We start from the raw sequence: 14,579 nt of genomic DNA on the forward strand, positions 1-14,579 counted from the left end.
TTGTGTCCACCACCCTTACAGTCCACATCATAACCAAAGTAAAGGAAGTTTCTCTCCACCTCCTGTATCTTTTCCCCGTCACTTTGAATCTGTGCCCCTTTCTCTCTATTAAATTTCTTCACCATTCTGCAAGCTCATCTGTGTTTTTTGCAGTTTAGTTCTATGCTCACTGTTCACACAAATTTTGTTTCTTCAGCAAAGTTTGAAAGTTTACCTTGCCACCCATATGGTAATATATATAATTTTTAAAAAGTGATCCCACCACTGGCTTCTGAGGAACGATGCCGTATGTACAATCCTCCAATCTGAAAAACAGTTCTATTTTCTCCTTATTTTTATTATTTTTATTTCCCTCCTGATCAGTTATAACTAAAAGCTCCCCACAACTAAACTGCAATCACCTATGAGCTGATATGGCAGGGAAGGAATTGGAGAACATGGTGTTAGGGCATCAGGATGATTGAGCAGCTTCCTGTAGGGACAAAGGGAAAATGAACCACTAGGAAGGCTCAGCAGCAAAGTCCACAGGTCAAGGTTTGCATTTCTTTAGCTCACGTAACAACATCTTAAAATGCCAATAAGATACGTCTGAATGTAGTCATTGTTGTAACAGAGGAAATGCAACTGCTGATTTGTGCTCAGCAAGTTTCCACAAGACAGATACAGGCCATCTCCGGCTTACAAACATCTGACTTACAGACACCAGTACATACAAATGAGCTCCCATGATATGATTAAATTTAAAAGTCTGAGGTACATGCATGCATTTATTCCTACGAACAGTAGAACTGGTTTCCATTCTTTATCCACTTTTACCCACTTGTTTTTTTTAATCAGTCTCGTGTGTTTTTTGATGCCATTCATTACAATACTGTGGAGATACGGTTACCATATTGAGTGGTTTTTTATATTTTCCAATTTATGGACAAAATCAACTTGTAGACCTCTGTAAAAACTGAACCTGTTCATTACCTGAGGACGGCCTGTAGTTAATTAATGATAATAAAAGGTCTGGGAAATACACAACAGGTCATACTGCATTCATGGAGAGAGAAGTTAATGCTTCAAGTCAACAACCTTGTATCAAGTGGAAGAACTCAGTGGGTCGAGCAGCATCTGTGGGAGGAAAGGAATTGTCAACATTTTGGGTCCTGATGCAGGATTTTGACCAAAAATGTTGACAATTCCTTTCCTCCCACAGATGCCGCTTGACCCGCTGAGTTCTTCCAGCAGATTGTTTGTTGCTCCAGATTCCAGGATCTGCAGTCCCTTGTGTCTCTACCTTGTATCAAATGTTTGCTCTAGAATTGTTGAGATAGGATAAAATATCTTTATTAGTCACACGTACATGGAAACACACAGTGAAATATATCTTTTGCGTAGAGTGTTCTGGGGGCAGCCCGCAAGTTGTTGCCATGCTTCTGGCACCAACACAGCATGCCCACAACTTCCTAACCTGAACCTGTTTGGAATGTGGGAGGAAACCGGAGCACCCGGAGGAAACCGACGCAGACACGGGGAGAACATACAAACTCCTTACAGACAGCGGCTGGAATTGAACCCGGGTCACTGGTGCTGTAATAGCGTTACGCTAACCGCTACACTACCGTGTCTGCATTTTGCAGTAAGATATTTATTCTCCATAGATGCTCTATAAAAATTTAAATTCCATGAGCTCTACAAATCTTAAGATATTTTGATATTTATTAATAATTTATTCATGCTGATGTACAAATTGCTACATTTTACGGCAACTGCTCTGCCCAGGACCGCAAGCAACTGCAGAGAGTTGTGGACGCAGCCCAGTGCATCACAGACACCAGCCTCCCCTCCTTGGACTCTGTCTTTACCTCTTATTGTCTTGGTGTAGCAGCCAGCATAATCAAAGACCCCACCCACCCAGGTCATTCTCTCTTCTCTCCTCTTCCATCGGGTAGAAGATACAGGAGCCTGAGGGCACGTACCAGCAGACTTAAGGACAGCTTCTACCCCACTGTGATAAGACTATTGAACGGTTTCCTTATACAATGAGATGGACTATGACCTCACGATCTACCTTGTTGTGACCTTGCACCTTGTTGCAGTGCACTTTCTCTGTAGCTGTGACACTTTACTCTGTACTGTTATTGCTTTTAACCTGTACTACATCAATGCACTCTGTACTGACTCAATGTAACTGCACTGTGTAATGAATTGACCTGTACGATCGGTATGCAAGACAAGTTTTTCACTGTACCTTGGTGCAAGTGACAATAATAAACCAATACCGATACCAAATACAAAATAAACTGCAGATGCTGGAAACCTGAAAATAAAATCATAAAATGCTGGAAACACTCAGCAGGTCAGGGAGCATCTGTGGAGAGAGAAAAACAGTAAACATTTCAGGTGGAGAACCCTTCTCCAGGGCTGTGCTACATTGTGAGCTGTCTTTAGACTAAAAATTGTTGTTGTTGTTGTTGTTGGAGGCTGGCAGCAAGGGAAGTGACGTCGCGGGGGGGGGAGCGCTGTCAAAGTTCAGCGAGCCCGGCGGAGCTTCCTCTACTGCAGGCGGCGGCCATCGATCAGCAGCCGGTAACACCACCCTCCGCCATCCGTCGCCATCCTCCGCCCAGGGGCCCCGCCGCCTCCTCACCGCCCCCCGCCCAGAAGCACACGGACCCTCCGCAAGCGCTCGGCTGCTTATTTGGCGGCTCGATGTCCGTTTTATCGGTGGATTTGGGGTGGGACTGCGGACGGGCACTCCCGGTCTGGTGGCCCGCGTCCCGCCGGGGTCCCGCAGCGGCCCCAGAGGCTCCCTGCGGCCAGATCGGGCAGAGGCCTCGGCTTTGCATTGAATCCACACGCGAGCTGAAGCCGGGGCTTTGAGCTTCACACTGCCGGTTGCAGGCGGGCTGGCGACCGGACTGGGCAGGAACTGCAGGCCAGCGTCAGTATCTGGCGTTGAATGAATTCCCTCCCAACATTCAGATCAGCCCCTTTTCACATTCCAGCTGGTGGGTTTTGAAATGCAATCAGTCCTCTATGGGCAACCCAAAAAAAACAAGATCCCACGAATAAAAATTGGGGTGATTGGGCAAGCTTTGGTGAAAGTCTTTCGCATATCTGACTCCTTTCAGCCTGTCCCAGGGCACTTTGAAACTGTGGGGTTTGTGCTCCCTTGAAAGCAATTTGAGAAATGACTGAATGATTATTTTAGTGACTTGGCTTCGAGGGATAAATATTGGGCAGAACACCAGAGATGAACACCCTCAGCCTAGCAGCACCACCTTTGCTCTTTGAAATAGTCCAGTGGGACCTTGCTACCTGAGGTAGCAGATGGGGGCCTCTGTTCAACCTCATCTGAAGGAAGGTACCTTCTGTGCTGCAGCATTTTCTCAATACTGCATTGGGCTTGGTCTAGGATTTGTGCCCAAGCTGTTTGCAGGCTTAAAACTAGGCTTGAAACTGGAAGAGCTCCCTGCTTCTCTCAAAGTTTTGATATGCTACTTTTGTGACACGATCTACCTTTGTTTTTACAGAAATGGGGAAGTTTATGAAACCTGGGAAAGTGGTTCTGGTGCTGGCTGGTCGCTATGCTGGACGCAAAGGTGTCATAGTAAAGGTACAATTCTTATAATTGTAGCTCCTGGTACAATTTCGTTAATCTATAATTTAATAAAAGCTGGTGTGTGAACAGTGGGTTTAAATTTTGTTATTAGGAGAATTTCACAACTGTATAAAACCTACCTTTGTAAGGTACAGGATTTTTATAATGATTCTCAGGCAGTGACAATCCATATAAAAAAGATGTATTATAAGGCTGAACTTTTTGTAGTAAAGTGTCTAAATGTTTCATGAGGATTTGGTTAATAAGAATTCCTGGCAAGGTGGCTTCATTCTTGCTCCTGTCATACTGGAGAAAATCTTTGCTTCTGGCATTAAGAATGCTGCTAGGTTGATGTTGGTTACTTTGTCCAGCTTCCATGTTGGTGTGGTTTCCCAGTGACTAATATTGACATGATGACGGGCAGAAATGGAGTAGTTGTGTGAGTGGATGGGATTTTGAGCAAGTGGGATATTATCAGAGGGTATAGGAGAAGCATTGGGATAAGTGGGAGTGGCACCAGCACTGAGGAAGGGTGAAGAGGTGGGCAACAAGTAAAGGCAGTGGAGTATTGTCAGGGAGAGAGATTGTGTATGTCACATTTACAAGATGTACTTTAGACTGGTTTCAGTCATCAGTCTATCACATCATCTGTAATAATTGGAAGGAATGGGTGAGACTTGTCCTCATTTAATGTCATTTTCTTGCAACCAGCTCAAACTGACTTCATACTGAGTGAATTATGTTGATAGGCAGTGTCTGTTCATGTAGTTGCCAATTATTGTCAGTGACTACATGTAAAACATCCTAGAAACAGCATTAAAATGAATGACGTGTTGATCTTTAATCTAGGTAACCAAAGGAAAAATATTGGTTGAAAATCAAAAAAAAGGCTGCAGATACTAGAAATTTAAAGCAAAAACAGAAAATGCTGGAAATACTCAGCAGGTTAGGCTGCACCTGAGGGGTGAGAAACAGGGTCATCGTTCCAGGTCAGAGACTCTTCAGAACAGTTCTGACTTGCTGATTGTTTCCAGCATTTTCTGTTTTTGGGAAAAATATTGGTTACTGTACTCTGTTCTTGAAATGCATTGGAGTGGGTACCTAAGTTCTGGGAACCTAATAACTGAGCAGCAAACTGCATAACTGCCAGTGGTAACTAGATTTTCAAAACTAATTGTTTCAGTGATGAAGGACCCTAAATTGAAATGTGCTTATCTTGTAGAACATTGATGATGGAACTTCTGATAGGCCTTACAGTCATGCCCTTGTTGCTGGTATTGATCGTTACCCTCGAAAAGTGACTGCCAAGATGGGTAAGAAGAAGGTGGCCAAGAGGTCCAAGATCAAGTCCTTTGTGAAAGTGTACAACTACAACCATTTGATGCCAACCAGGTGAGTATTGGCATCATACGATTTTCTTTTCTGCCTCATTGATGTGTTCAAAATGTCTTTCAGATAGATTACTCCTCAGTGGAAAGGCTTAAATTTAGATGGAAGAGGATCAGTTCCAAGGTTGCAGACTGTCTTTGTCTGGCTGGCTTACTGAAAACTTAGCAGAATTCATGTAATTAATGGCAGCTATGTTAAATAGCTTGACAGAGTCCTTCAAAATTACCGCAAAGGTCATAAGTGCCATAGGATGAAGGTATGGTGTGGGGTTTTATCTTAATCTGGCACTTTTGAAATGGCATTCACCTTTTCAATGTTATCCTGCAAGTGTAGTTGGTCATTATTGTCAATATGCAGTGAGACATTGGAGGTGGAGAGAAAAGATTAAAAAGGTACGTTGTTCCTCACCATAAGATCTTTGCACATGTGACAAAATGAAGGGAAACACAATAATCTGATGGTGAACCCACTGTGACTCTTTCCTTAGCTTGCTGTTCATTACCTGGAATCTGGAGATGTCCCTAACTGAGCAAGTTATTGCATTTGGCAGTATTAAAATTTGTACTTGTCCAATTGGAGTATTTTGATAATAAGAATAAAGGAGCGCTCAAACTGCTCTCATTGTCCTGGTATTTTGTACATAAAGTGGTGTTGAGAACATGCATGGATGCATGCTATTGCTACATATGCCACATCCAACCCACTTTCCCTTTTACAAAGGAGGAGAATTTAGTGGGAAATGCATGTTTGCATAAAGAACTGCTACTTCCATAGAAAATTAAAATTCTAACTTGTAAGTTGAATCTCAACTTTACTCGTTGCCTGATGGTGTAAAACACTGTACAGGTTGTTCATTGTGTGACTTGGAGCAGGAACTATGGTTGTATTGAATATTTTGAGGTACTATGTTGCTGAAGCATTACTTTGGCTTCCTTTCCTTGGGACTACTGTGGTTGTAAAGTGCTACCTGGTTCAATTGCTTGTAAACTTGTAATGGAAAGTTGTTTGAAAGGCAACCATCACTATAGACTTTGATTACACCAGGTCCTGTATAAATACAATTACGTACACATTTATCTGACTATTATGAATGAGTTTTTAATGCAAATTGCCTAAAGTTGTAACTTCTGAAAAACTGTTGTTGCAAATCTTATTGTGGAGCAGATAGCTTTTTCTAAATGCTCTGAAGTTTGCATATTGATCAGTTGTCTGATCCTTATATAAATAAGCCTCCTTGGCAAACATAATTTCATGAAACTTTTTGGCCAGAACATTGAATTATGCAAGTATCCTTTGGATTTTATTATTTGCATACTTCGTCAAGGTTACACCTTGTGCAAGATAAATATTGAAAACCAGTTGAATTTCCTTGCTTTGCTTCTCTGGTTGAATTTCTGATCAGAGACAGTGTAAGGAAATGGAATGCTTCCCACCATATTTTGGTCACTGAGCTTCTAAGTGCCTGCTTCTAAAGTATGATATAACTTAATAGTGCAGGGGAAGTCCAAAATTTGATCCATGTTGCAGTTGCCTCTGCTTTGCACAGGCTGAAATTTGTACCTTTGGGTTTGTGTGGGGAAAAGCAGCTGGTGTTTTTACACCAGAAACTCCTGTTGGATATTGGGGTTGAGACAAATGGGCTTTGACTAATCTGTCAGTGACTATTGATGGGCTAGGTATTAGGGAGTAGTGGGAGTTTTCATCTTGTTTTGCTGGTTCAGCCTTTGAACCTTTTGAAATGCTTTTTTTATCCTAGAACCTTGCATCTATGTGACTGTTTCTGTAATTTTCACTTTTCTCTGCAAAATTGTAACTCCTCTTGGTCAAGTTAATAAAACTCAAGCTTTTATTATCTTATCCTCAAGGAAGCTTTTTGCACACCTTTGTTTAAAATGGCCATGTTTATTGACCAGCCCAGGTGCATTAAAAAAAAGTGGTGTTGATTTGTTGTCTTGATTCATTGGAGTCATTAAGGTGATAGTTATACAAAACCTAATGTTTTCCTACCTCCTGCAGTTTTTTCCCTTCAGGTGGCATTTACTTCTCCTTGAAGTATAATCTCACAAATGCTGCTTCACCTTCTATCTTGACCATTCTTTATTTGCAAGCCTAGGCAGTGTATCTTTAATCTCTCAGGAGGAACTAAAATAACACTGAACTTTTGATTTGACATCCAAATATATGTATTTCCAGCAGATGCTTCCTATCCCTGCCACTGCCACCCACCTTGGATCAAAGAGCTTTAGATTCAGAGTATGACAACACAGAAACAGGCCCTTCGGCCCATCTAGTCCATGCCGACATGATCTTCTGCCTAGTCCTATCTACCTGCGCCCAGACCTCTTTCATTCATGTACCTATCCCAACTTCTCTTAAACATTACAATTGAACCCACATCCACCACTTCCGCCAGCAGCTCGTTCCACACTCGCACCACCCTCTGAGTGAAGAAGTTCCCCTCAGATTCCCCTTAAATATTTCACCTTTCACCCTAAACCTATGTCCTCTAGTTCTAGTCTCACCCAAAAAAGCCTGCATGCATTCACCCTATCTATACCCCTCATAATTTTGTATATCTCTCTAATTTCTCCCCTCATTCTCCTGTGCTCCAGGGAATAAAGTCCTCAAGTCCTGGCAATATCCTTGTAAATTTTCTCTGCACCCTTTTGAGCTTATTGATATCTTTCCTGTAGGTAGGTGACCAGAACTGCACACGATACTCTAAATTCAGCCTCACCAATGTCTTGTACAACTTCAACATAACATCCCAACTGCTGTACTCAATGCCCTGATTTATAAAGGGCAGTGTGCCAAAAGCTCCCTTTACAACCCTATCTACCTGTGGCACCATTTTCAAGAAATTATGGATCTGTATTCTCAGGTCCCTTTGTTCTACCACACACCTCAGAGCCCTACCATTCACTCTGTAAGCCTTACCCTGGTTTGTCCTCCCAAAGTGCAACACCTCACACTTCTCTGTATTAAATTCCATCTGCCATTTTTCAGCCCATTTTCCTAGCTGATCAAGATCACGCTGCAAGCTTTGATAACCTTCCTTGCTATCCATTACACCCCCAATTTTTGTGTCATCTGCAAATTTGCTGATGCAGTTTACCACATTATCATTAAATCGTTAATATACATGATAAACAACAATTGATCCAGCACCGATCCCAGCAGCACATCACTAGTCACAGGGCTCCAGTCAGTGAGACAACCATCTACTACCACTCTCTGGCTTCTCCTGCTAAGCTAGTGTTGAATCCAATTGACTACTTCATCCTGAATGCCAAGCGACTTCATCTCCTGGACCAGCCTCCCATGTGAGACTTTGTCAAAGGCCTTGCTAAAGTCCATGTAGACGGTGTCCACTGCCTTTTCTTCATCAACCTTCTTGGTAACCTCCTTGGAAAAACTAAAATTGATTCGACATGACCTACCACCCACAAAGTCACGTTGACTCTCCCTAATCAGGCACTGTCTATCCAAATACTTATATATCCTGTCCCTTAGAATACCTTCAATAATTTACCCACGACTGACGTCAGGCTCACTGGCCTATAATTTCCCCACTTATTCTTAGAGCCTTTCTTGAACAACAGAACAACATTAGCTATCCTCCAGTCCCCCATCACCTCACCTGTGGCCAAGGACCTATTAAGTATCTCTGCCAGGGCCCCTGCAATTTCTGACTAGCCTCCCACAAGGTTACTTTATTTTACTTTATGGACATTAAGAAAGCTTAGGCCTTCTGTAATTAAAGATCAAGTGTGTTGACAAGATGAATCAATCCATTTAAAGTTCCCCATAGGAACTGGAGTTGGTTAATTATGTTTTTTTTGTTTTATTTTCAGGTACTCTGTTGACATTCCCCTGGATAAGACCATTGTCAACAAGGATGTTTTTAGGGATCCTGCTTTGAAACGTAAAGCCAGGAGGGAAGCCAAAGTAAAATTCGAAGAAAGGTATGAAACAAATGTGGGATTAAGCTGAAACTGAAGTGCTAAGATATGTATAACTTTGTACTTGAGTATCATCCATTACTACCACTGTCTACTTTGAAGGTGACAATGAGTTTTTTTAATCAAAGTTGACCTCCCAATAATAATTCACAATAATAATTCCAATAGTAATAATAAAAATTACCTTGCAGCTGGTAATAATACAGACTATCTCTTATTCCATGTATGCACTAATTGATTATGTATTATACTTGTGAAAATAAAATTGTAGGAGGAAATGCTAATTTATTTTTTATTTTGTGCAGGTACAAGACAGGAAAAAACAAATGGTTCTTCCAGAAGCTCCGATTCTAAGTTGTACATCAGTATAAATAAATTTTCATTTAAAATGTTTTGAGTATTAGTGTCATTTAGTATCTCAGAACTGGAAATTTGTTGATCTGAAGTTTTCAATATTTTCTGTATTGGACATCCACGTAATAAGGGTATATCATCTTTTTCTGCATTTGATCCATATAGATATTTGACCCCAAGTTTAATCCAACCAACGATAGTCAAGGTCAACTTTTAGCCGAACTTTGCTTGACCTGCTTGGGTTGAAAAGTAATGGTTAAAATAATACAAAATCCTGTGGCAAATTTAAGGGTGGGGGTATGGTAGTGGAGAGGAGATGGGTTATGGGGGAAGAAAATAGCAAATCAGAGGAATCAAATGCTACTTTTGTAGTAGTAGTCATTGATTCTACTTGGGGTGCAGCTTGTGTGATGGAATCTCCACTGACCTAAACAATGAATGTGCAGACACTGCTTAATGACAGGTCAGCATTCTACAGTGGAATCATCTACATAACAGCTTCAGGGGGTGCACGAGCAGGGGAAGGTGGCAGATGATATTTGTGGATTTGTATCCCACAAGTCATCAATATATTTGGGAAGTAGAAAATTATTCTAGGGATGATGCAATTATAACTCCAAATACAAGTTGGTAGACTTAAAGTAGAGTTTTGTGATTAAAAACCTAATAATTCCTCATGGCTGGATATTGGGTGTACATTAAAAGAAAACTAAAGACTTGTGTTTAAGAGTTCCAAAGCATTTTATGCAATGCAATATCTTCTATTATTGTCACCAGAATAAGTACAGTTCAATTTGCATGCAGTGGTCACTTTGTGTGATAATAGCTCAAACTATTTAAATATTGGTTGAAAGATAAATATTGAAACCTCATGGGGAACTTGCCTGCTTTATGAAAAGGCCATTCAGCCTTTGGGTCTTCTTCCAAAAAATAAGACAATTGCTGATATATGTGTTAGTTGTACAGTCGTTGATTCTCATTTAGGATACAGTTTGATGGGTGCCTCCGAGTCCCCATTGAGTTCTAGCTAAATTCCTGAAAGGATCTCCCCCCACCCTTCCCATTGCTAATATAACCCTGTGCTTTAAATTCTAATGGGTCATGTTTCTTCCCTCACCCTGCGTGTCAGCAGGCATTAACGTGTATGTGGTAGGACTTGGTTACCATAGAACAATACAGCACAATACAGGCCCTTCGGCCCACCCTGTTGTGCCGACCTTCAAACCACACCTAAGACTATCTAACCCCTTCCACATATCCCTCTATCTTAAATTTCTCCATATGCTTATCTAACAGTCTCTTGAACTTGACCAACGTATCAGCCTCCACCACCATTCCAGGCAGCGCATTCCAAGCGCCAAAAACTCTGGGTGAAAAACCTCCCTCTGACATCTCCCTTGAACTTCCCACCCATTACCTTAAAGCCATGCCCTCTTGTATTGAGCATTGGTGCCCTGGGACAACCTATTTTCTCCTCCACTGTTCATTTAATGCTAGTACTTGCTGACCCACTGGAGAAAAATATGTAAGAGTCCATCCCCATCTAGCTTAGGTGGAGTTGCTGCTATCTGCCTTGATTATGTTTTATGGGAGCATAACCTCACAATCTAACACGCCTTGAGTTTCTCCAGGTGTCCCATCAGTTGAGGGGTATCTCTGCTGCATGGGGGGTTATAATCCAACTACCCCAGGAGGCGATTGTCCAGGCCCATGATCTGTCTCCCCATGTTTTCCCCCTTCCTGTATCCATCCTGACCATCCTATACTCTCCCCCACCCAGGTTATACAACTGATGGCTGATCCCAGAAAAATTATTTTTAAAAGAATTTCTTCAGTTGTGAAATAATTTGAAGTTGAACTACAAAACAACAAATTTCATGTCATTTAAGCCAGTGATAATTCTGATTCTGACCCTTCCCTTTCTGACCCTCCTGCCATGAGCTGAACCCTGTGTATTCTCATGAACATCCTGATGCCAACAATCCGAGTAACTCACAACTTCTGGTGACTGACCTTGTCTGCAGTAACTCTGGCTGAGAAATCTTGTTTTTAAAGTAAAACTCCACTGCCAAAACCAATAACATAAGCTTTTGCTTTGATCTAACATTTGTATTTTCCCCTCCCTGCAACAAGCATTACTTTTGTTCTCTTCCTCTTTTCTAGCTGTTTAATACAATCCTATGTGCTACATAGTAATGTTAAATTGTGTTCCAGGTTATTAAACACAATTTCAGTGGAACATAGAACGGTACAGCACAGGAACGGGCCCTTTGGTCCACAATGTTGTGCTGAACTAATTAAATTAATAATCAAATGCTCAACTAAACCAATCCCTTATGCCTACACAATGTCCATATCCCTTAATTTCTCTCACAATTCATGTGTCTAAGAGCCTCTAGAACGCCCCTATCGTATCTGCCTCCACTACCACCCCAGGCAGCGCACTCCAGACACCCACCACTCCGTGTGTTAAAAAGAAGTTGCCCTGCACATCTCCTTTGAACTTAACCCCTCTCACCTTAATACATGCCTTCTGGTATTAAACATCTCAACCCTGGGGTAATGATACTGGATGATCTACTCTATCTATGCCTCTCGTAATCTTATAAACCTGTATCAGATTTCCCTTCAGCCTCTGCCACTTCAGAGAAAACGACCCAAGTTTGTTCAACCTCTCCTTATAGCACATGCCCTCTAATCCAGGCAGCAACCTGGTAAACCTCTTCTGCACCCTCTCCAAAGCCTCCACATCCTTCCTACAATGGGGCGACCAGAACTGAATGCAATACTCCAGATGCGGCCTAACTAGAGTTTTATAAAGCTGCAACATAACTTCCCGACTCTTGAACTCAGTGCCTCGACTAATAAAGGCAAGTGTGCCGTATGCCTTCTCTACCACCCTATCAACCTGTGTAGCCACTTTCAGGGAGCTATGAACTTGGACCCCAAGATCCCTCTGCTCATCAACACTGCCATTGATTGTGTACTGTCTCTTTACATTTGATCTCCCGAGGTGCAACACCTCACGTTTGGCTGGGTTAAACTCCAACTGCCATTTCTCCACCCATATCTGCCACTGATATATATCTCGCTGTTTTCTTTGTCAGTCTTCTACACTATCCAGAACACCGCCAATCTTTGCATCATCTGCAAACTTACTAACCCACCCATCTATTTTTTCATCCAGGTCATTTATATACATCACAAACAGCAGAGGTCCCAGGATGGATCCCTGTGGAACACCACTAGTCACAGACCTCCAGCCAGAATAAGTCCCATCGACCACTACCCTCTGTCTTCTATGGGCAAGCCAATTCTGAATCCAAATGGCCAATTCACTGTGGGTCCTATGTATCTTAATCTGCTGGATGAGCCTCCCATAAGGGACCTTGTCAAATGCCTTACTAAAATCCATGCAGACAACATCCATAACAATCAACTTTGTCCCCTCCTCAAAAAACTCAAAACAAGTTAATAAGATGTGACTTGCCCCGCACAAAGCCATGCTGACTGTCCCTGATTAGGCTATTGTTTTCCAAATGCTCATAAATTCTATCCCTGAGAATCCTCTCCAGTAACTTCCCTACCACTGACGCAAGACTCACCAGTTTATAGTTTCCAGGATTATCCCTGTTTCCCTTCTTGAATAATGGAACATTAGCTACTCACCAGTCCTCTGGAACCTCACCTGTGGCTAGAGGGGACACGGAGATATTGGTCAAGACCCCAGCAATCTCATCTCCTGCTTCTCTCAATAACCTGGGGTATATCCCATCAGGCCGTGGGAACATATCCACCTTAATGCTCTGACCAAACACTACCTCGTCCTTTATCTCAAACTAACCTAGCATGCTAGCATGCTCCACACTGATCTCCCTGTCCTCCACGTCCTTCTCCTTGGTAAATACTGATGCAAAGTACTCATTTAGGACCTCACCCACATCCTCCGCTTCCAAGCACATGTTCCCTCCTTTATCCTTGAGTGGTTCTACTGGCTCCCTCATTATCCTCTTGCTCTTGATTTATGTATAGAATGCCTTGCGATTCTCTTTAATCCTACTTACCAAGGACTTTTAATGGCCCCTCCTGGCTTTCCTAATTCCCTTCTTGAATTCTTCTCTGGCTTCTTTATAATCCTCAAGGGCTCTGTTTGATCTTAGCTTCCTAAGCCTTACATATGTTACCTTTTTCTTCTTGACTAAATTCACCACCTCTCTTGATATCTAAGGTTCTCTGACCTTGCCATCCTTGTCCTTCCTTCTTAATGGAAGATACCTGTCCTGTACTGACAACAGGGTTACTTCATTAATATTTTGGAGTTTACTTAGTTTGATAGAATTGCGCATTCACAGTGGGGTATATTTTAAGAGGAAAATGACACCTCCGAATTTCCATTCACCTGCTTGTGTTGTTGAACCGAGCCAAGGCTGTATATTGCCATGAAATGCTGTAAGGAAGCAAACAACTTCTGTCTGTTGGAGACACCAGAGGTTGCAGATGCTGCAATCTGAAGCAACAAACAAACTGCTTGAGGAACTCAACGGGTCAGGCAGCATCTGTAGAGGGAAATAGACAGTCAAAGTTTTGGTCCAAGACCCTTCATCTGGACTTATGTATGTTAATATTTCTAAAAGCTGAAGACAAAATACAGACATGAAGCTTCCATTGTTGTCATTTTACAATGTGACTACTGTAAATGTTACAGCTCCATGGATATTCGAGAGCATGAGTCAGACCCATGTCTCTCCTGCACTCCGTCACACAGCTTCACATTTTGTACATTTCACAGAGCCTTGGTTTTCTCAATGCACCCTGGGTTATGGTGATTTTGGTTAACTTCTGAAAATGTGGGCATAAATTCTCTTATTGTACAGCACCAGCACAACCAAATCAGCCCCATTAATGTAGGTGGCCTTAGCCACTATTCCAGCAGACATATAGTACCACTGTAATTCAGTGATCTGAGTGTTTGGGCCTTATTTCCAATTTTAATTTGAATGGATGGCATCAGTTTTAGAATCTATGAGGTAATTTATAGATGAGTATTACTAGGATTAAAACAAGTGCTGCTGAAGTAATTTCCTGGCTTTCTTGCTGACTAAATTTAAATAAGTGCAGCCAAAAAGTACAAACTGATAATTTTTAAATGCGATCCCATGTCAATGCCCAGATTATCAAAGCATGATTGGAAACACCAGAAAAAGGTTCTCCATTGAGTTTATGCTGGCCCTCAGAGTAAACCCATCAATGCCATTCCCCCACATTTCCCTGTAATCTATTATCTC

General features: G+C 41.9%; 1 protein-coding gene across 1 annotated transcript; it reads left to right on the forward strand.

Annotated features, from left to right (window-relative positions):
* The first annotated feature begins 2,497 nt into the window (after positions 1 to 2,497).
* On the forward strand, positions 2,498 to 9,332 carry rpl27 (ribosomal protein L27). Its single transcript, XM_052038612.1, has 5 exons — positions 2,498 to 2,574; positions 3,522 to 3,604; positions 4,812 to 4,981; positions 8,833 to 8,943; positions 9,246 to 9,332. Exons 2-5 carry the CDS (start codon positions 3,524 to 3,526, stop codon positions 9,292 to 9,294), a joined length of 411 nt encoding a protein of 136 aa, XP_051894572.1. The 5' UTR covers positions 2,498 to 2,574; positions 3,522 to 3,523; the 3' UTR covers positions 9,295 to 9,332.
* Positions 9,333 to 14,579: the final 5,247 nt, after the last annotated feature.

The sequence above is a fragment of the Pristis pectinata genome, chromosome 25 (assembly GCF_009764475.1).
Source record: "Pristis pectinata isolate sPriPec2 chromosome 25, sPriPec2.1.pri, whole genome shotgun sequence".
NCBI lineage: Eukaryota > Metazoa > Chordata > Chondrichthyes > Rhinopristiformes > Pristidae > Pristis > Pristis pectinata.